Below are 19,464 nucleotides of genomic sequence, written 5' to 3'. Positions count from 1 at the left end.
AAACTGACAATTAATACTCTCAAAAAAAGCCAACACTTAGTTCTCAGTCCTCAGGTTGGCGGATGGGTGTTAGAATGGGCTCTAGGTGGTTAAAGACGAAACTGACCTAGAGAACTGCGGTTGAGGCGTCCAACACACGCCGTACCAGCATTGGAGCCGCCAAATCTGCCAAATCTCGCGCCTTGCCTAAAGTGGACTAGTGGAATCACCCAGAACTTTTTGATCCCATCGGCAGAGCAGCGAGTTCTTGATCTCCGCCAGTCAAGCCTAGTAAACTGGCTGGATCTCTCTTTTCCCGCGCTGTTTACTCTTTTGGCATCATCATGGCTGGGGATCCTCGTGAGACATGGGCAAGGCTGCAACAGTCCCTGCAGCAGCAGAGGTTTAGAGGCGGATTTGGAGGTGGATTTCCGGGAGGGGGTGGTAGGAAAGCTTTCGGAGGTGCAGGAGCATTGATTGCAGTTGGATTGGGGGCATATGTCTTTATGAATTCCCTCTTTAACGGTGAGTCAACCTATTGGACCCCTGCGGTTACTTCAATTGTTGTGGTTTTTCTTTTTCCTTTTTTTGACTAACACATTTGGTGTCTTTCTCAGTGGACGGTGGTCATCGAGCAATCAAGTATACGAGAATAGGTGGTGTGAAGAAGGAGATTTATAATGAAGGTTGGGCATCAATTTATCCACTTTGTGCTAGAATTTCATAATCTAAAACTATTTGAATAGGAACCCATTTCCGAATTCCTTGGTTCGAAACCCCTATCATCTACGACGTTCGTGCGAAGCCCAGAAACGTTGCATCACTTACCGGCACCAAGGACTTGCAGATGGTGAACATCACTTGCCGTGTTCTTTCACGTCCAAGAGTCGAGGCTCTACCTCAGATATATCGTACTCTCGGAACTGATTTCGATGAGAGAGTTCTTCCTTCTATTGTCAATGAGGTGTTGAAGGCTGTTGTAGCGCAATTCAACGCCAGTCAGCTCATCACACAGCGAGAGAACGTTGCCCGACTTGTCCGTGACAATCTTTCCAGACGTGCTGCTCGCTTCAACATTGTACTTGACGACGTCTCTCTAACGGTATGAAAAAAGTCCATAACAACTGCTCTCCCTCCCCGTCTTTGAACATTTCGTAGCAGCTAACAACACATTTCCCTTGGCAATAGCATCTTGCCTTCTCACCCGAATTTACCGCTGCCGTAGAAGCCAAACAAGTCGCCCAGCAAGAGGCCCAACGAGCTGCTTTCGTCGTCGACAAAGCCCGTCAAGAGAAACAAGCCACCGTCGTGCGTGCACAGGGTGAGGCTCGTTCTGCTCAGCTTATTGGAGATGCAATCAAGAAGAGCAAGAGTTACATCGAACTCCGGAAACTTGAGAACGCCAGAAACATTGCCACGATCTTACAGGAAGCTGGTGGAAAGAACAAGCTCTACCTTGATTCGGAGGGCTTGGGCTTGAACGTTAATATCAAGCCTGACTCCTCTGACAGCTGAAAATGAAAAGCAAACGATTGATGGGTAGGCTTACAGATGATAGAGTTGTTTGCTGAGTGTCTGAGGAGTGGGGACCATGTTTTCAGCGTTTATCAAAAGGGAAAGTGTTCCTGAATTGACATATGCACGAGATTAGAAACCTCCCTTTCTCGTCACTTTATTTTTCTCCGCCCGCTCCGCTCAGGATTCGAAAGTGCCAAGTGTATCTCCAGGGTGAGTGCATGTATAAGTATCTGGCGAATTGCTAATTCTCTTTCTTGTTGTACTGTTGCCACTAGTTAACTGTTACTATTACTTTTCCTGGAAATTGGATCGAAATATACAAACGTCTCCAATATTAAGCACTCCTCAGATTATTCAGCTGCCTGGCGTATTTATCAACTTCTCTTCTAATACATGTATCTTAATCCAAATCATATTTGTGTCGCTAGTGGACGATCCATTCACTATGAAATGTTCAGTTCGTCGAACAAGAAGAAGGTCCAGGGAAGTAATATTGTTTTATTTTCAAGATCTCCATTGTTTCTCTGAATGGGAAGCCCCTGGTTATCAATGCCATTGCAAGACAGGTGAAATTTGCGACAGTCTGCCTTGAAATTTTGTGACACTATGCACCAAATAAAAATACGGAATTCTATAGAAAATACAATGATAGGTAAGACATTCACATCCCTTACTACCTAACGTACATACCTACATACAAAGATAGTTTTATCTCTAAGAACTTTATGTCCATAATACCTAATTACGTTCGTCTGCCACTAGAGAGATAACTACCTAGATTAACAGACTAACTTGTATGGAAATATTTGCAATCATCAGTAAATCTTAATAGAGCGCAAAATACAAAGAAAAGGTCCGTATCTCTCCACGTTCTGACCTCACTTCTCGCTTTTCATTCTCTCCCTTACCTTCCCAAACCTTCTCCCCAAAAGAAAAAGAAAAAAGAGGGGTGTCGCAGAAAAGAATCGTAAATAACAAGAAACAGACAATGGTGTGCTACGAAGAAGGAAAAGAAGGGCATCAATGCAGGGTTTACAAATAAGTAAGAAAATGGCATCACAGATACTGCACATACTCAGATAATCCATCTTAATGAATATTCCATTTTCCAATATGTGTGACATTCAAAAGAGCAGAGAATATCCGCACATTTCGCTGAGAAAACATGGGAATAGGTACAAGGGATCGCGCATTTAAACATCTCGGAAGGATTAAACCAAGAACCAGAAACGGAGTTTGGGGTATGTGGCGCTGCTGACAGCAGGATTGCAGGATTTACGCGACTACCTTTTTGACTGGAGTCAAATGGAAAATCAGGAAGGAGGATGCCTTGGTAATGCCATCTTCGAAATTACTGGTCCACAAGCTTCCAAAAGAGGGAAAAAAATCATGTTGATAGGGCGTTGGTGGAACCATTTATAAGATTCCTAGGTCGATTGAGGCTGCACCCGGAGTAACCTCGATGATAGCTGGGCCAGCAATGATAATATTGTCGGCGATGGAACCTTGGGCATCAGTATTGGTGAGGAAAACGTATGATTGTCCACTAATCACCGATGGAATGGCAACGATCAGGACAACGTCGATACGTTCGACAAGAACGCTGACGATATCTAGACCGCTGACGAAGGTGAGGAAGACCGCACCATTGCCGAAGTTGACATCACCTCCCACACGGAATTGGGCAAGTGCGGAAACAGCATAGGGGCCGGCTTCGATTGGGCTCAGGCTTGGGAATGCCTTGAACGGAAGAGCAACGTTCTGCTGAGGGCATGAGACAATAAAGGAGGCAGCCAGGGAAAAGATGGCATTGGCATTAATTGGCGTGCCGGTAACCTTGGCAGATGATACCAAATTCAGGCTGTTTCGCAAGACGGACTGGTGGAGGCCTTCTGAGACAAGAATAGCACCTGCCTGGGTAAGGATATCCTTGTCTGAAATAACTCTAGCACCACCCAAGTAGGCGGAGGTACCGATACCTTCAAGAACTGATGCCAGGCCAAGGAAGCTGTGGATGTCGGTGTACGGGAACTTGTACTCGCAAGCCGAAACAGGATTTACTCCAGCATTCCTGAGAGCCTGGGTAATGAACACAACATGGTCCTCCTCATCCTGGGCGATAAATTTCAGCTGGTTGAACAGTCTAGCATCGAAACCAGCCTCGTGGAAATGATTCTGTGTGAACCGAGAGAAAGCACCCTTGTAGAAAACATTTTCCAGATGTTCAAGCTGTATTAACAAAACCAACATTAGCCATGGCCTATCCTAAAGGCAGTAAAAACAATATACAGGATACATACAGTCAGGGCGAATTGCAGGATATCAATATCGGTAATCCCTTGCTGGCGAGTTTCTAGCGGTGCACTGAAGACACCTGCTGCAGAAAGAACCCCAATGAACGCGCTGCATAGAAGGGACTTCATGACTTAATCTTTTGGGGTATAAATGAACGACAGAACAAGATATTAAAACTGTAAAAAATAAAACAATAAGTCAGGTATGTATAACTACAGGAACGATTGAATGAGTGGTGACCAGCACACCGGAGAATAGAATATCTGAAAAATGAGAGTGAGGAGCGAAGTGGACTTCCAAAACCGCAAAAGATACCGAACCAAGTGAGAAAAAAGCAGATCTTGGGGGTAGGCATCCTTTTTACATGCGATCCTACACACCCAAGCTCTGCTCGGTAAATGAGCTTCCAACCTCACTGTTTCTAAAGTTGGCTAGCAAGATTGTCGACATAAGATCGTCCCAAAAACCAGCCCCCTTGAGACGTTTTTAAAGTGGCCAAGAAGTCGCTTTAAGGCATTTGAGACGTTAAGTGTAGCTATCAACATATGCCAAGAACACTGAGAAGCAACGTTCTCAGAGCCAGATCTCTCATAGCGGCGCAGCGAAGCTTAGCCCAAACACAGACCCAGATTACCTGCCCGATTCGTACCGGAAGCCATAGACCGATTTCCTAATACGTCGAGCTTTCATCGAAATCTGTCATAGGGCAAAAAAGTTGGAGTTTGAGATGGCCTAGATTGGAAATCTCAGTCAGGATCAGAGTTCCCAAGGCCTGACTACGAGACAAGCTCGCCTCCTTTTAAATGAAAAACGATATGTAATCATTTAAAGAAGCGGGGTTAGTTCACATTGGCGGCATATTCAAACTCAATGCCGTACTGTCAACGCCAACTTCGGCCAGTTGCTGGATATATTTGGGATTAAGTTCGGTTTCGGTAGGCATACCTATAGGGTTCGGATACCGAGGGGAACTGGCCTTAATCAATCATTCGCTCCCAAGCTTTGCTGGTTATCGCTTGAGCCTAGGAATGCATAGGGTCTCCCTCTCCTGGTATCTGTCGAGCGAGTTCCTAGATGGGAATGAGGAGTGCTCAGATTATTTCCATGTTCTGCTTTGGACATCCTATGACAGTTGACGAGCCTCCACAAGGTGACCAGGGGCATAAATCAATGCGTCAATTTCCCCTTTTTGCCATGGTTGTGTTAGTAGGATCTGAGATCCGAATGGCAAAATGGTGAGAGACAATGCACTTCACGATCTGTCAGTTCCAGGTCAGTTTCAAGTTGGCGAGCAAGTGTATGAAGAGGAGCCCCTAGCGCCAGTTCTCCCCTCAACTGAAGAAGACATCAGGGACAAGCGTCAATCTGAGATATAAACTAAATTACTCATAAGTCAGTGAGAGGTTTCGAGGCATAATGTATGCACTTTCAGATCACCTGCGCCGTCAAAGTTTTCTTGATATCGAGGTCGGTCGTTGGATGCATTAGATACATCGGAGCCGGGAATAACTAAAAATCATTTTCAAGGGTATAGTTACTTATATAAGCACATATTTGGTCATGTGATATTGACTTGGCATCTTTTTAAACGTGAAGAAGGGAATTGAATACGATCATAAACAAAATCTACAAGATGAGAATATATAGTCTATGTTCCCATATAAATCATACAACAGGCCCTGCCTGAAATGAACCGAGGATTAAGCAAAATATAAGATCAAAGAACGGGGACAGGTAAAAGTGACAGGAGACTGAGGGTAAAGGAAAACGACATATCCCTATTTAGTCATGGAGGATTTGAATGATCCACTGGGGTCTGTAAGAGTGGACACTGACGCACAAGAAATCCTTCTCGCTTCATCGCAGCATAATATTGCTCGCCTGCGCCAACTAATCCGCGAATATGAAAAGGCAGAGAACCCAGTGAATGTCAAAGATCCTGAAACTGGATATACTCCTCTTCACGCTGCAATTGCTGCTTGTGAAACGGATACGGAGGAATCAGCAGACAGCCACCAAGTTCCCAATGGGACTACAAATGGTGATTCTAGTACGGTACCAGATGCTAGACTGATTGACCGAGCAAGCGACGTTGTGAAGTTCTTATTGCAAGAAGGAGCTATATGGAATGACTTGGATTCTAAGAGCGAAACCCCTGGCTGCCTGGCTAGGAGACTAGGACTCAACGAGCTTTATAATTTAATGGTTGATGCGGGTGTACGCGCCGAGATGTTGCTTAATCGACTGTATGGCTATGAAGTGCTTTTGGATGATGCCGACGATGAAGTGGGGGGAGGTGCTGGGGTATCGAAGGAAAAAGAAGCACAGAATGACAAACCACAAACTGTACCGGAGTCAGATGCTAGCGCCGGTCAAGACATTGCGAACGAAGCAGAGCCAGATGTTAGCAGCTCTCGCTACCTCCAATCCAACTTAACATTTCGACACGATCGATTACTCGATGAAGATAAAAACGGAATAATGATGGCCTGGGAAACAGATATCATGGCTAAATCTGCGAAAGCACTTCTTCCCAGACCCGAGTTGCGTGTTCTAAACGTTGGCCACGGCATGGGAATTATCGACAGTCTCTTCCAAGCTCAGCAACCAATTGCCCATCACATCATCGAAGCCCACCCTGATGTCATAGCAGATATGAAAGGCAAAGGTTGGCACGAAAAACCCGGAGTTACAATTCACGAGGGCAGATGGCAGGACATCCTCCCGAGGCTCATAAATGAAGGAGAAACCTTCGACGCAATTTATTACGACACTTTTGCAGAATCCTACTCCGACTTCCGGGAATTCTTCTCGGAGCATGTTATCGGCCTTCTTGAACCAGAAGGGAAATGGGGATTCTTTAATGGAATGGGGGCAGACCGGCAAATAAGCTATGACGTCTATCAGAAAGTTGTGGAAATGGACCTACTTGAAGCTGGCTTTGATGTTGATTGGGAGGAAATAAAAGTCCCGCAACTTGACAAGGAATGGGACGGTGTACGAAGAAAATATTGGGTGGTGGATAATTACAGATTGCCGACATGCAGGTACCTGGACTAGGTCTGATAGTCGCAATATCAAACTTTCTGCAATATTTACGAATGGTTCGGTTGGGAAGCTAAAAAAAGTCTGTGAACATCGAATGAAGGTATGAGAGGGAAACGATGCCAAGAGCTGCCATCTCGACTCCCATGAAAACGCAATTTAAAGTACAGTAGTACCTAAACATCATCCTGCTGTACCTTAACTATGGATATCTGCATATTCATGTACAACTTCGTCCCTTAAACTCAAAGCCACATACAACAAATCCTCCCAATCCGAAACAACATCAAGCTTCTTCATTTACTCTAATTTTGTCAGTATGTACGCCCCTTATTCTTTTAGTGAAGAGCATTACCAATTCCGGTCTGGGCTAAGATAGTGTAGATAAAGCATGATAATAATATTTGCGTTGAGTATATTCGAATAGACGATGGACATAGGCATTCTCAAAACGAGCAGGAATTAAAAGAAACTTGATTCTCAATTCCACAATGATAAATTGACTCGAGTATCACAATAAAAATGTTTATGCCGTGTTCATTTTCTCAGGCAGAAGGTTCGAAAAAAGGTATCATTTTGCCTAGGGTTGCATTGAAAAACCATATGTCACACTATTCAAGGGTCACCGAACTACCGCTAGACCAGAAATATCCCAGCCCTTGAGCAAGAAATGTAAGATGAAACTCCAATCCCAAAGCATGTGAATATATGAAACCGAAGTGGGAATGCAAAGAAAAGCCCAAGTCACCAAAACGGGGCGGTCAGAAGTATTACGAAGTCTCACCAATTACACCTGGTCACTTGTTAAATAAGCATAGTGATATAACTAGTTAACTATCCCTTAGATGTAAAAATTCCAACCTTGGAAAATCGAAAAGTAATCAAAAGAGGAAGGGATTAGTAATTCCAGTGAATTCATTCATTCGAGTCCATATCGACTTGAGATTTATACCGTTTCACTCTTGAAATCTTTTAAGGCTCCAGCTGAAAAATTCAAAGTAGATAAACACTGCAGTTGATAATCCCCACTTTCATGTCTCCTAAGGAGAGATTTGCAAACTAATACTGATGAAGTTCAGTAGAATTGGATAAGCGAGTTGAAGTTGAATTAAGGTAATAAAGTTCGTGCAGTTGGCCGGCGTAACTATGGCCAGAAGGTGGGAAAGCCGTTAGAATTAACCAGAGATCGTTCAACTTACCAACTTCACTCCTGTACATACACTTTTTTACGATTAATTAAATTGAAAATAACAACCTTGTAATGTTTTCAATTTAATTAAGTTTAAATATATCTGTTAACTGGTGATTACACACCTTTTCGAGAGATTCTATGCATTAGTACAATCAACTAAACAAAAAACTCAAGTGTCAAGTTGCGGGTACTGTTCCCTATACCGAATAAATGTATATGTCCCGTTGCCAAATAATCGAGGGACAATGAATTCGCAGCGGTGCCTAACGAAGACCCAATTGGACAGTAAGATGTTGTTATTCCCATCAAAGAACTGGCAATCGTTGCCAGATGCTCACAACACTGAATCCTAACAAAACCAACAACCACCCACAAATACTGCTGGAACCGACACCGCTTCCTTTCGTCGGATGCAGATATGTCGCTGCAGGAACTGACCACTGCCTGCTCGTCTGAAAAGATGGCAAAGCTTATTCAGGGGGTGTCAATGACAAATTCCAGTGCGGTCAGGGCTCCAACGACGATATTCCAGTTACGACTTTAATCAACTGTAACTGCATCCGCAACAAAAAGATTTCTTGGGTTGGAGCTGGCGGTCAATTCTCCGTACTCGCCTCAGTCCATGGGGATATTAAAATTGGTGAAGACATGGTTGGAAACAACATCGTGAAGGCTGAGAAATAGGTTTTTTTTTTCTTTTCTTTCTTTTTATTTTATAACTATCTATATATAAAAAAAAGCCGTGATAGAGATTTCAAATAGAAGGCTTCCCCGAAATTTTGTCTAGACATTAGGGTCATCGCTAAACAGATTGAAAAGAATAAGAAGTTAGGATTATATGCTAGGGAGATGATATCAGGTTTTTCAAACGTAATTTTTTTTTTTTTTTTTTTTTTTTTTTTTTTTTTTTTGCGTGGTAGTTTAACCGTTTAAGAGTCGGTAAGTAAAAACTGCGCTTCGAGGCGTAGTGAACGTCCAATTACTAGAATCTGTCAAGGACGGCGATAAGCGAGCTGTCCTTATTGACACTGCGGTTGATATTGTTTGTCAGTGATTCTGGTTTTCAACGAGTCGGCCGGGCTAGCTCAATCGGTAGAGCGTGCGGCTCTTAGGATCATTTCATGTGACCGCAAGGTTGCGGGTTCGACCCCCGCGTTCGGCTTTTATTTTTTTTTCCCGATTTTCTCCTCTTTCTTTCTTTTGTTCATAAACCTGATTTTCTTTTTATGCATCGAGAGAATACAATTTCCTTGTGACATTGAACAAACACCCATGATGGAATATACCTTCTTTGATCTTTCTCTGATCTTTCTCAAGTTTGTTTCATTATTTAAACTGACTGTCAGAGACCAGCTCTAGTAGATTCTATTTCCCCCTTCCACAACCCACCCCGGGTCTCAGACTTCCGGTTTGCTGGTTTGAGAGAGAATTCAGCAATGGCTATCGGGATGTCAGAGTAAAGAACCTCGAAGCGACAAACTTCTGCTGCAAATATGACTCACCAGTTTAATGTCAATTGTTTGCGTTTAGCCTCCACCTAAGAGATGGAGTAAACGACTAAACATTATATTATTCATCCAAGGTCTTTAGAGATCGCTCCATGATGTGTCTGCCTACATCAGTAACTGGAGTCCTGAACACCCGCCCAATGCACATCATTACATCTGTGTAGCTAAGGTTAGAGAGCAAACCGGACCGAACCGTCTCTATTTATATACTTTTGCACAATACTACTTGCTTGATCTGCTGTGGTGAGGCGGCGACAAATTGTTGACGGCATCCGACAGCGGGCGAACAGCATCAAAGGGCAATTGAACCCCATACGATGCACTTCTTCGCATAGTGTTGTTGAGAGAAACATTTTTCTTGGGAGTCAAGCCACGGTCGTGCTGTCATTACGGCCGAAACTCGGGACTTTGACAAGCAAACGATTCAAAATTTCACAGATGAGGGTTATAAAGTCGCATATCTGCTGTATAATGGCATGCAGCGGGAATACAACAATCAATTACAGGTGTTGGAGGAGCCATAAGAACTCGTGGACACATATGCCATTGTTGGATGTGAGATTCATGCTTGACATAATGTTCTGGTTTTGTTTTACATCTTCAACCAAAAACCTGATAAAAGTTTGAATTTTGGATAAGATTATGATAAGTGACAAATTATAATTCCTCTTTAGCATATGTTGAAGCTGCCGCTTTGGTCCTAGAAGCATGCACAAAGCCAGTGCCCAAACTCTGCGCGGTGGTTGCATACTACCCAACTCGAATTTCAAAACAGAACGGACAACTTCCCCTCACCACTTTACGTAAGGATCCACCTTACCAGTACGCAACAGTTAGGCAGGGGGACCATTTGACACACCTATGTGAACGCAAATTCCGGCTTCGCGGAACTAGATAGCCCGATTATGACGATATCAACATTGAGGTGTTTGGAGAACGGCTTTGATATACATCGTGACATGGAGGCAGGCAGTGTGGGAACGGCATGTCAATATGCTACATCTTTCCATGTATGTGGAGGGGGGGCGATGGAAATGAGGACGTACTTGAATTTTGTACCGACTACGACAGGTGGTATGTCGATAATATGTTTTTCCTCGTCAGCTGAGAGAGCTATTGTTTTGATTGAGCCATGGGCTAGTTTTTAAACTCATTTGACTGACTGTCTCTTTCTTGTAGGATATGGTAACGACGAAATTTCCCGTTTCTACGCCAAATACTTCAAACCGGGAACCTTAAGTACATGAGCATTGACTAAATGATGCTCCCTTGGGTGTCCTGTTCTCGCAGTTTGGAAAGTAGATCGATTCCATGTACATACATAGATACATATATAACGATTCAGCTACTCTATGTTTCATCCTTCAGCTAGATATTGACCATGTCTAGATAGTCTGCAACAATTTCCCTAGGTCTGAAATCTTGTCACTCACAGCATTCGCACTTTTCAACGTCTCCACGCTAGCCTTCTGAGCGACAGCAATGATATCCTCCAACTTCTTTAGTTCTCCATTATTTGTCTCCTCAAGTCTAGCAAGCCCCGCAACAATTACTCCAAGCAACGTATCCCCAGCGCCATTAACACTCACCACATCCGTATCCCTCAGAACCTCTGCCGGTGGGAAGAGACGCATATACACACCCCCAACTGGATTGGTATCATCCGCATAAGCCCGACCCAGGATATACCGTGCGAAATCGGCAGAACGAAGCCGCTCATCTCCTCGGGATAAGAGCTGCGTAAGTAGGACGCCTTGGGGTCCTAATTTAGAGATGATACAAGGGATGAATGGTAGGAGCTGGATGCTTTGCTGCGGGATCCCTTCATTTACAAGTTCAGAATTCGTAAGGGCGATGAGTCTATCTCGTGAGCCACTGCTGGGCATCTCTAGGGCGTTGATGACTCGCCACCATTCGGCGCTTTCGAAAAGCCCGGTGTCTCGCGCTGCGGTGTACATGGCTGCCAACTCGTAGCGGTTAGGTGTTGCAAGGTCAATGGTGTGATTTGGGATTGTGGATGAAAGCTGGATGACTGGTTTCGAGGTTGATTGTGATTTTGTGAAAAGACGGGTTGATTTGGTGGTAGACACCGGTTCAAAGGCGGTTTTCGCACCATGGGACTTAGCCAGTGAAATCCACTTTGAGAGGACATCGGAGCTCCAATTTGCATCAATTACAACCCATTTTGGTCTCGCGTGCTGGACGAGAGGGTCCCAGAAGCTGCCGAAATTAAGGGATTTTTCGGGTGTTTCCATGATGCTCATGTCTGCCATTGCAAGCATGAGATCTCTCTTTGCGTCATTGATGGAGACATATTGAGCTGTCCTGACGCCGGAGGTTGAACTTAGTACCTGGATGCCCTGAGAAAGTATGTTGGCTCTCGACTTTTCAATAGCAGCGAGCGCGGCCCGACCGCTGAGATCGTCTGCGACGATACTGCAAAAGAGAACTGGGCTGCCAACGTAGCTTGCCGCTAGTGCTACGTTGTGTCCCACTCCTCCGAGACTTTGGCTAATCACTGACGGATTGGACGTATGAAGAGCAGGAGTATCGCTGCCAATCTTTGATAAGGGGGTATAATCGCAAGCAAGGTCTATAGCAAGCGAGCCGGCAACTAATACATTGGTTTTATCCACAACGCCTCGGACTGGCTTGGTGTCAACCGTTGTGAAAATAGATTGTTCTCTGATAGTATTTCCAGTTGAAGGGGATTCTGACGATCGCGGAGATGTCCCTAAATATCCTGGCATATGCCTATATAGCAAAATATATACACAAATCAGCCAGCTTTTCCAATCGCAGTAACCACAGAGCCGGCTCACCGAATCCTTTCAGCAGAATGTCCCGCCTCCAATTTTGCAAGCTCTACTGCAACTTTGGTCCCACGTTCGACATTGTATTCAACTAATGCCGTGTTTGCTGCTACACTTTTTCCGCCACTCAACTCTTTAATCTTGGACAAGATAAAAGGGGTGTTATCACTGCCATATACGCCTTCAAGCTGAGAGAATTCCAGGGCTTGTTCAATTATATGATCGACCTCTTGTTTCGGGAAGGAAAACTTTTCTGGCACTGGATTTGCAAAAACCATACCGGAGGACATGTTCAAACGCGATTGTGCATCTGTGTGTTGTTAGCCAGGAAGTTATTGATACGTCACATTTCTCCCTCTCTTGAATGCCGTATTACCATGGAACAAAATGGAAAACATCATGAGGTCGTAAAGTAAAATAATGTGCAGCAACGGAACTTACATATAATAGCAGCAGCTTCCACTTCATCGTGTATAACCTTTGGCGTCTTTATTCCGCTATCCCGAGTGTAAAATGCCGGAAAATCCACGCTCCCCACACGCCCATCTGCAAAAGTTCCAACTAGAACTCCTTCGGTCTCAAGATACTCAAGCGTTCGGCGGATATCCAAGAAACTCTTGCAGCCTGAGCTGATGAGTGCAATAGGAGTTCGCCCAAGTTCAGTCAGGTCGGCTATATATGTCTTAGTATTGAGGAGGTCTTGAGCAAACAACAGTAATATAATGCCTCACCGGATATATCCATTGTGCTCTCCCCCCCTCGATGTACACCACCTGATAGGTAATGTTAGAGATTGTCACAAAAAACGCCTAGCAACACTTCTCAACGCACCAAGGCCACCAGTCGCAAAAACTTTAATTCCTGCAAGATGGGCTAGCACTGTAGTTCCGGCAACTGTAGTGCCACCATTTATTCTCTTTCCAGCCATTCCCTAACCATTGGTTAGTATTAGTTGTGGCATACTGGAGCAATGTTACATTTTTGAGAAGAAATACTCACCAGGCCACAGATATATCCCAGATCTCTGCGGGAGACTTTCAACACTTCTTGATTTTGTGATGAAGAAGCAAGCTCGGCAAGATCCTCTGGTGCCATTCCCACCCGCGCAACGCCATTAAGGACACCTATAGTAGCGGGAACAGCACCCCAACGCCGCACGATTGATTCCAGACGGGATGCAAGAGCAACATTCTCCGGGTATGGGAATCCTAATTGTAGATTTAGCTGGGGCCACCTGCAGCATCTCAGGAGCTTCAGTGGTTGACGTACCATGAGTATAAATGGTAGTTTCCAACGCGACAACAGGCTTCGACGAAGCGACAGCGTCCTGTACCTCTTCTGAAACTTTCAGAATCTTTCTCGCTTCCTCCAATTGTCCCCTCCCATGATACGACCTATATCTGAGTTTTGTTGGGAATCTTAACCGCGAACAGGAAGTTCTCCCAATGCGAGCCGCAGTCCATAGCGCTGGCATCGTGAAGCAGCAGCCTTAGAGTATCCTGTAGACTCCATGAATTGAAATAGCCCAGATTGCCTCTTCCGAAAACTCTCCTATCCCAACTAAAACTGTTCACACTGGTATGCTATGTCTTTATTAGCCCGGAGATCCATAACTATTAACGCTGGCTGCGCTTGTGGCCGCTTGGCCCGCCGTAGCAGCTGCAAGACGAACACTGTAACCACCAACCGACATCAATAACCATCTGCTGCAATCCCATATCTAGGCACTTGTTGAGCAGGCTCTCACTCAGGATATCTACAGCGTCCGGGGCCGTGTTTGGTCTGGTAGCAAGCTCTGCCGCAATGAGGTTTTTCTCTGCCGCAGCTTTGCTCTGCGGCTTGTTTACTATCTCTATCACAAGCGTATACGGCGCTGCCTCTAATGTCACGACCACATATGCTTCAACACGACTGGTATTGCCCAAGAATTTCAGCCCTCCCAAGGTTTTTAAGAATATCAACTTGCTCAGAAATATAAACCTTGAAAAGGGCTATGTGCGGGAAACCATCAATGTTGTGGTAGAGAACACCGATAAAGGACCGCAGGACCTATATTACCTCCCGTTTGCGACCAGTATAATTGGTAAGGTGGGAGGACTGGAGGTTCGAGATAAGAATGCGCTAGCGAAGGGCAAGTTTGAGGTGGAGGCTACGGAGTTGTTGTCCTCGAGGTTCGTGTGCAATTAGTACCGTATTGTGTTCTATCTGTGACATCTACATACGACCGTGTCTTTAAGAACTGTATTCTAACGAAACACCTTATAGTCCGATCCAATACTTCATTATCCGTTTCCCAGCTACACTGAAATCCTCTAAGCAAATAACCTTGAGTATATCCTACTACATCCTCCATGCCCTCGTACCCCTCCCAGCAACTATCGAGCAAGAGAACAATCAATATCTCACCTACACTTTCCCCACCTACGTCCCCTCCGTCTACACAACAGAAAACCAAAAAACAAAAATCAAATTCCCAAACACCAACGTACCAGATTACACGCGAACCACCGGCTTGAAGACCGGCGCGGACCCCGAACGGCAAGGCAGCATTTACACCTATGGACCTTACAAGACCTCCAAAGTCACCCCTGGCACCACCGGCACCCTTATAACCATCCGATATGAATTCACCAAGCCAATCATAACCTGTACCCTCCTGGAACGGGACATCGAAGTCTCACACTGGGGCGGCAACCTCGCAACAGAAGAGCGTCTCTGGCTCCGCAACGACGGCGCCCCGCTATCCGGCCAATTCTCCCGCATCTCCTGGACGATGCAATCCTATCAAAAACTCCCAAGCTCCTCCATGAGCGAGCTACGAGTGCCTCTGCGCCCAGGCTCCGTCGATGCATATTTCACCGACAACATCGGGAATGTCTCGACCAGCCATTTTCGGCCGGGCTTGAACAAGCGCGAGGCCCTTCTGGAGCTGAAACCGCGCTACCCCGTCTTTGGCGGGTGGAAATACAGTTTCCGCATCGGTTGGAATAATGACTTGTCCCACTTCCTGCGCAGAGTGGGCGGGGAGTCGTATGTGCTTAAGGTGCCCTTCCTCGAGGGCCCGAAGACCCCTGATGGCGTGCAGTATGAGAAGGTCAAACTGCGTGTGATTCTTCCTGAGGGCGCAAGGGACGTGAAGTATGAGCTTGTTGATGGGTTTGGGATGCCGTATGCGGTTGAGTCGGAAATTGGGTTACTGAGGACGTTTATGGATTCGGTGGGGAGGACGGTGTTGACGCTGCGGGCGACGAATGTGGCGGATGAGGCGAGGGAAGGACATATTATTGTATGCACTTTTCATTTCCTTTCCTGCGTTGACTTACCTTTTTCATGCACTCATTTCTATCCTCTTGATGAACCCCCGTCGAAAAGAATGACTGCTAACCATCCCTCGTTCTCTTTGATAGGTGACATACAACTACCCCAAGCTTGCGATTTTGCGCAAGCCACTGGTGATTGCGACAGGGCTGTTCAGTGTATTTGTGACAGTGTGGCTGCTGGGTAATTTGGATGTTAGCATTAAAAAGCGGTAGAAGAGTGGTGGCAGCTCTTTATGTTCCTCATTTTTAACGCTTTTCATGCCAATTATGTTGTTGATTATGTATTCAGAGTTCAATTTAAAATATGTCAAGAGTTAGACCAGTTCCTAAACATTATTGTTCACTTTTTGAACCATCTGAGAACTAAACCACCACTCAGCAGCTAACTAGCTCTCTTAACATAACCAACTGCTTTATGGTCTACAGAAGATGTCAACTATACTCACTTCTACTGTCTACTTATAGTCATTTTATGCATTTCCTATTTCACAAATATTGCTTGGCTCAAATATCTTTAACTACATTAGGTACAAGCACTGGTACAAAGATGCATTATGATATGATTTACAGATCAATAAGAAAGGGGAAAGAAAAAAAAAAAAAAAAAAAAAAAAAGGAAAAGGAAAAGGAAAAAAGGAAAAAGGAAAAAGGAAAAGGAAAAGACAAGGAAAAACCAAAAGAGACCGTGAAATCAGAAAACCTTTTTCTCTGAAACTGATAAGAATAAAATAAGAAACCACATATATACGTACATCTCTTCATCCTTCAACCCCCCACACCCTCCTCAGCAGCAAGCCCACCACACTCACTTACTTGGCCCACCCCTCCCTAGCCCTCAACCCAAAATTCACACAAACCGCCACAAACAACCCAACACAAAGCACTGTCGGCCCCCACTTCTCATGATAAACACGCCTAACATCCCTCCTCTTCCGAATAATATCAACGCGCCACATATACAGCAAAAAGCTATACACAAGTGACAAACACGCCAGAATAGTGAAGGCCCACGAGCTGGCGAGGGTGACTGTGTCGGTGCTGAAGTTTAGCAGGGCGGCCGCGATGGAGCCGAGGATGATGGAGAATTCGAGCCAGGAGAGGAATGTGCGTTCGGCGGCGAAGTAGACTTTTGGCTCGACACGGACGGGGACGTGGATTCCTATTGTTTTTGTTAGTTACTTAGTTGTGTAGGTGGGGTTTTGTATGTTGAAGCGGGTACGTGGGAAGGTATATACGGAGAAAGAAGCACTTACGTTTCCCCTTCGGTGCCTTAAAACATTTAATCTGCGCCTGGTCCGCCGGAATTATTCTCCCCCTCCCAGTCCCACCGTCATTTGGTATAGCTGTAGGCCTTGGCATGGGCGCAACAGACTTCAACGCATTCAAAGCCGACCGCCCCGCTGCACGCGTGTAGTGTTTCGCCAACTTAACCTTGTAGTGCAGGCCGCCAACTCTCCTGGCCTCCTCGAGGTCGTCTTGGTCGTTAGATTCGTCTTCGGAGTCGTATATGGGGTAGTCGTCGCCTCCGATCATTCTTTGTTGGGTAGCGATGCGTTCTTCGATGTCGAGGGCGTTTCCAGTGGCTTCGGGGATGTTGGGATCCTGGGAAGTGTCGTAATGGGTTATCTTGGCGTTGACGCTGTCGTTGTTGTTGTCGTGATGGGGGGAGTGGCCGTTTTGACGAATTCCGTTGATCAAGGGCTCTAGGTTTTGTTGATCGTGCTCTGCTGGGGTTTCATTATCTGCTTCGTCATCGGACTCGTCATCGTCAAGCGGGCCCTCACTTGTCGTCTGGCTGGTTTGGGTTGGTCGTTCGATTCCGAAACCGCGCGTGACCGGCTTGCGTATATCCACGTCCATTTGTGGCATCCAGAAGGGGAGAAGGTTGATGTAATCCGGGAATAGATTTGCGGTTCCATGAATGAATTTGCTGAATTTGGGGACAGCCTCAACCAGGTGGCTCGCTGTCAACTCCCGAATCCATTTTGGAGGTTCCTGTCCCGCCTGCGTTTGTAGTTTCACTTCCAAAACCGCATAGGCGAATCTCTCGACATCTTCTGCTGGTAATTGGCGAAAGGGATAATCGATCCCGATATCCATTCGCCGCCAGTTATCACCAGACCGCCTGCGACCATCCAGATTATCCTCTCGAATCATAGTCAGCTCCGTATCCAACGATATGCGTACTCGAGCATCTCCAGGAAGCTGGAATGCAGTTCTGTGATAAAAAGTCCTCGTAACTGGCTCCAGCTTTCGCGTGATGACACGATATTGTATCTCCCTCGCAAGCTGTTTCCAATCAGCTATTTGCTGCTCACTTCTCTTCCCATCCTTCCTAGCCTTCTCAAAAATCTTTTCAACAGTCATTCGCCCGGACATGAACGCGTTGACATATTTCTCTTTAATTGGGAATCTCGCTTTTACGGACTTCTCCCCCGTCCAGTCCTCTCGATGGGTCTTCCTCTCCACAAAAATCTGATCGTTTTCCATGCCGCCATACCATCGCAATCGAATAGCTTCTGCACCTTCGGTCTTTTTGAGTCGTCCTGTATACAGCTCCCAAGTCTGGGGATTGTCGTAATATATGGATGAAATGGCAGCGTCTTGTTCATCAAACTCTTTTCTAGGATTAAAAACCAAAACGGGGAGATGCTAATGGAAACATATTAGACAACCACTGAAAACCGGCGTTTTCGGAAAAGCACAAGGCAAAACAAACCTTCAATATAATAAGTTTCAACTCTGTAATGTTATCCGGGTGCACCCAGTACTTGGTCGTCTCGCGCACGAAATTCTGCTGCGAGCCGCCCGCAGAACTGTCCCCGCTGACAGGGTGGCCTTTGTTCCTAACCAGATCATAAAGCTTGGATAGCTTGACTACGAACGCATCGTAATTGTCCTTAAAGAAGGGCTTCGCATTTAATCGTGCTGCAAATACGGGTTTGAGGTGCCATTGCGTTTGTTTCTACCAAGATTTTGTCAATTCACCCAGCGATTCCCGCATCGAAACGTTAATAGGAGAAAAAGAAAAGAGTAAGAGAAGAAAAAGAGCCCAGGCAAAAAAGGAAATAATAAAAACTCACATCATGTTTCTTGATAATCTTCTGAAACCCCGTATAATTCAGCTGGACATACTTTGCCAAATCATGCACATCGGCAATAATATCACTGAGATCCTCTTCGAGCAATTGAAAATCCTCATCAGTTGGTCGCTCGCTGTTACCACCCCCAACAGCACCAGCACCGGCACCAGCACCAGCACCAGCACTGCCAGTCCCAGAACCAGCAGAACCTTGCCCATTATTCAGCTGCAGATCTCCGCTTGCCACTCCCGCACCCGCACCCGCACCCGCAACTGCCCCAGAACCCACACCACTCCCAACAACCGCAGCCGCAGCAGCCGCAGCAGCCGCAGACCCCAACGTAGCCACCACCGCATAAACCTCCTTCTCACTCTGCATGATCCGCGCGACAATCTCATCGCTCTTCAACTTCTGGAAGGTGAACACTTTATCCAGCTCGCTCTCGAGCAGGGCGACGAAGCGCCTTTCGTCCTCCTCGGTCCATGGCCTGCGTTTTGGCTTTGGGTTTTCCGGGGACGGGAGGGTTTCGAAGGGGGTTTTGAGGGCGGCTTTGAGGTCGTCGTAGGCTATGTAGTGCCAGTAGTATTCCTTTATGAGGGAAGAGCGGAGTTGGTGGCCGAATCTGTTGTTGATAGCAGGGTGGGGGTTTGTTAGCTGTGTTAATTTGGGTGGGCGGAACGGGAGGTGAAATTGGCGAGGGGCGAGGAGTGA

General features: G+C 45.8%; 7 protein-coding genes and 1 non-coding gene across 8 annotated transcripts in view; 5 read left to right on the top strand and 3 right to left on the bottom strand.

The window, feature by feature from the left end:
- Positions 1–323: 323 nt before the first annotated feature.
- On the top strand, positions 324–1,494 carry PAAG_01041 (prohibitin-2; the record flags this gene model as incomplete). The annotated part of the gene is made up of 4 exons (XM_002797136.2): positions 324–504; positions 597–665; positions 726–1,081; positions 1,168–1,494. The coding sequence occupies 4 exons, from the start codon at positions 324–326 to the stop codon at positions 1,492–1,494; spliced, it is 933 nt and encodes a 310-aa protein (XP_002797182.1).
- Positions 1,495–2,913: 1,419 nt separating this feature from the next.
- Positions 2,914–3,920, bottom strand: PAAG_01040 (hypothetical protein; the record flags this gene model as incomplete). Its single annotated transcript, XM_002797135.1, has 2 exons — positions 2,914–3,726; positions 3,798–3,920. The coding sequence occupies 2 exons, from the start codon at positions 3,918–3,920 to the stop codon at positions 2,914–2,916; spliced, it is 936 nt and encodes a 311-aa protein (XP_002797181.1).
- Positions 3,921–5,580: 1,660 nt separating this feature from the next.
- Positions 5,581–6,852, top strand: PAAG_01039 (arginine N-methyltransferase; the record flags this gene model as incomplete). The annotated part of the gene is made up of 1 exon (XM_002797134.1): positions 5,581–6,852. The coding sequence occupies one exon, from the start codon at positions 5,581–5,583 to the stop codon at positions 6,850–6,852; it is 1,272 nt and encodes a 423-aa protein (XP_002797180.1).
- Positions 6,853–8,274: 1,422 nt separating this feature from the next.
- Positions 8,275–8,713, top strand: PAAG_11196 (hypothetical protein; the record flags this gene model as incomplete). Its single annotated transcript, XM_015846888.1, has 2 exons — positions 8,275–8,314; positions 8,490–8,713. The coding sequence occupies 2 exons, from the start codon at positions 8,275–8,277 to the stop codon at positions 8,711–8,713; spliced, it is 264 nt and encodes an 87-aa protein (XP_015703495.1).
- Positions 8,714–9,103: 390 nt separating this feature from the next.
- Positions 9,104–9,191, top strand: PAAG_11195. The gene has a single exon. It is a non-coding gene; the product is annotated as a tRNA-Lys (tRNA).
- Positions 9,192–10,922: 1,731 nt separating this feature from the next.
- Positions 10,923–13,824, bottom strand: PAAG_01038 (IdgA domain-containing protein; the record flags this gene model as incomplete). Its single annotated transcript, XM_015844224.1, has 7 exons — positions 10,923–12,291; positions 12,360–12,660; positions 12,792–13,022; positions 13,082–13,123; positions 13,182–13,281; positions 13,350–13,558; positions 13,620–13,824. The coding sequence occupies 7 exons, from the start codon at positions 13,822–13,824 to the stop codon at positions 10,923–10,925; spliced, it is 2,457 nt and encodes an 818-aa protein (XP_015701005.1).
- Positions 13,825–14,153: 329 nt separating this feature from the next.
- PAAG_01037 (oligosaccharyltransferase alpha subunit) lies at positions 14,154–15,883 on the top strand (the record flags this gene model as incomplete). Its single annotated transcript, XM_002797132.2, has 3 exons — positions 14,154–14,521; positions 14,616–15,636; positions 15,758–15,883. The coding sequence occupies 3 exons, from the start codon at positions 14,154–14,156 to the stop codon at positions 15,881–15,883; spliced, it is 1,515 nt and encodes a 504-aa protein (XP_002797178.1).
- Positions 15,884–16,479: 596 nt separating this feature from the next.
- The window catches only part of PAAG_01035 (cell division control protein), a gene marked incomplete at both ends in the record, with an annotated part of 7,887 nt that continues 4,902 nt past the window's right edge, over positions 16,480–19,464 (bottom strand). The window contains 5 exons of the mRNA XM_015844223.1: positions 16,480–16,829; positions 16,924–18,322; positions 18,390–18,635; positions 18,754–18,962; positions 19,047–19,319. Coding sequence (XP_015701004.1) covers positions 16,480–16,829; positions 16,924–18,322; positions 18,390–18,635; positions 18,754–18,962; positions 19,047–19,319 — 2,477 coding nt within the window. The remainder of the gene's footprint in view (positions 16,830–16,923; positions 18,323–18,389; positions 18,636–18,753; positions 18,963–19,046; positions 19,320–19,464) is intronic.

Source organism: Paracoccidioides lutzii (assembly GCF_000150705.2).
Source record: "Paracoccidioides lutzii Pb01 unplaced genomic scaffold supercont2.2, whole genome shotgun sequence".
NCBI lineage: Eukaryota > Fungi > Ascomycota > Eurotiomycetes > Onygenales > Ajellomycetaceae > Paracoccidioides > Paracoccidioides lutzii.
This window is presented reverse-complemented; position numbering and strand designations above follow the sequence as displayed.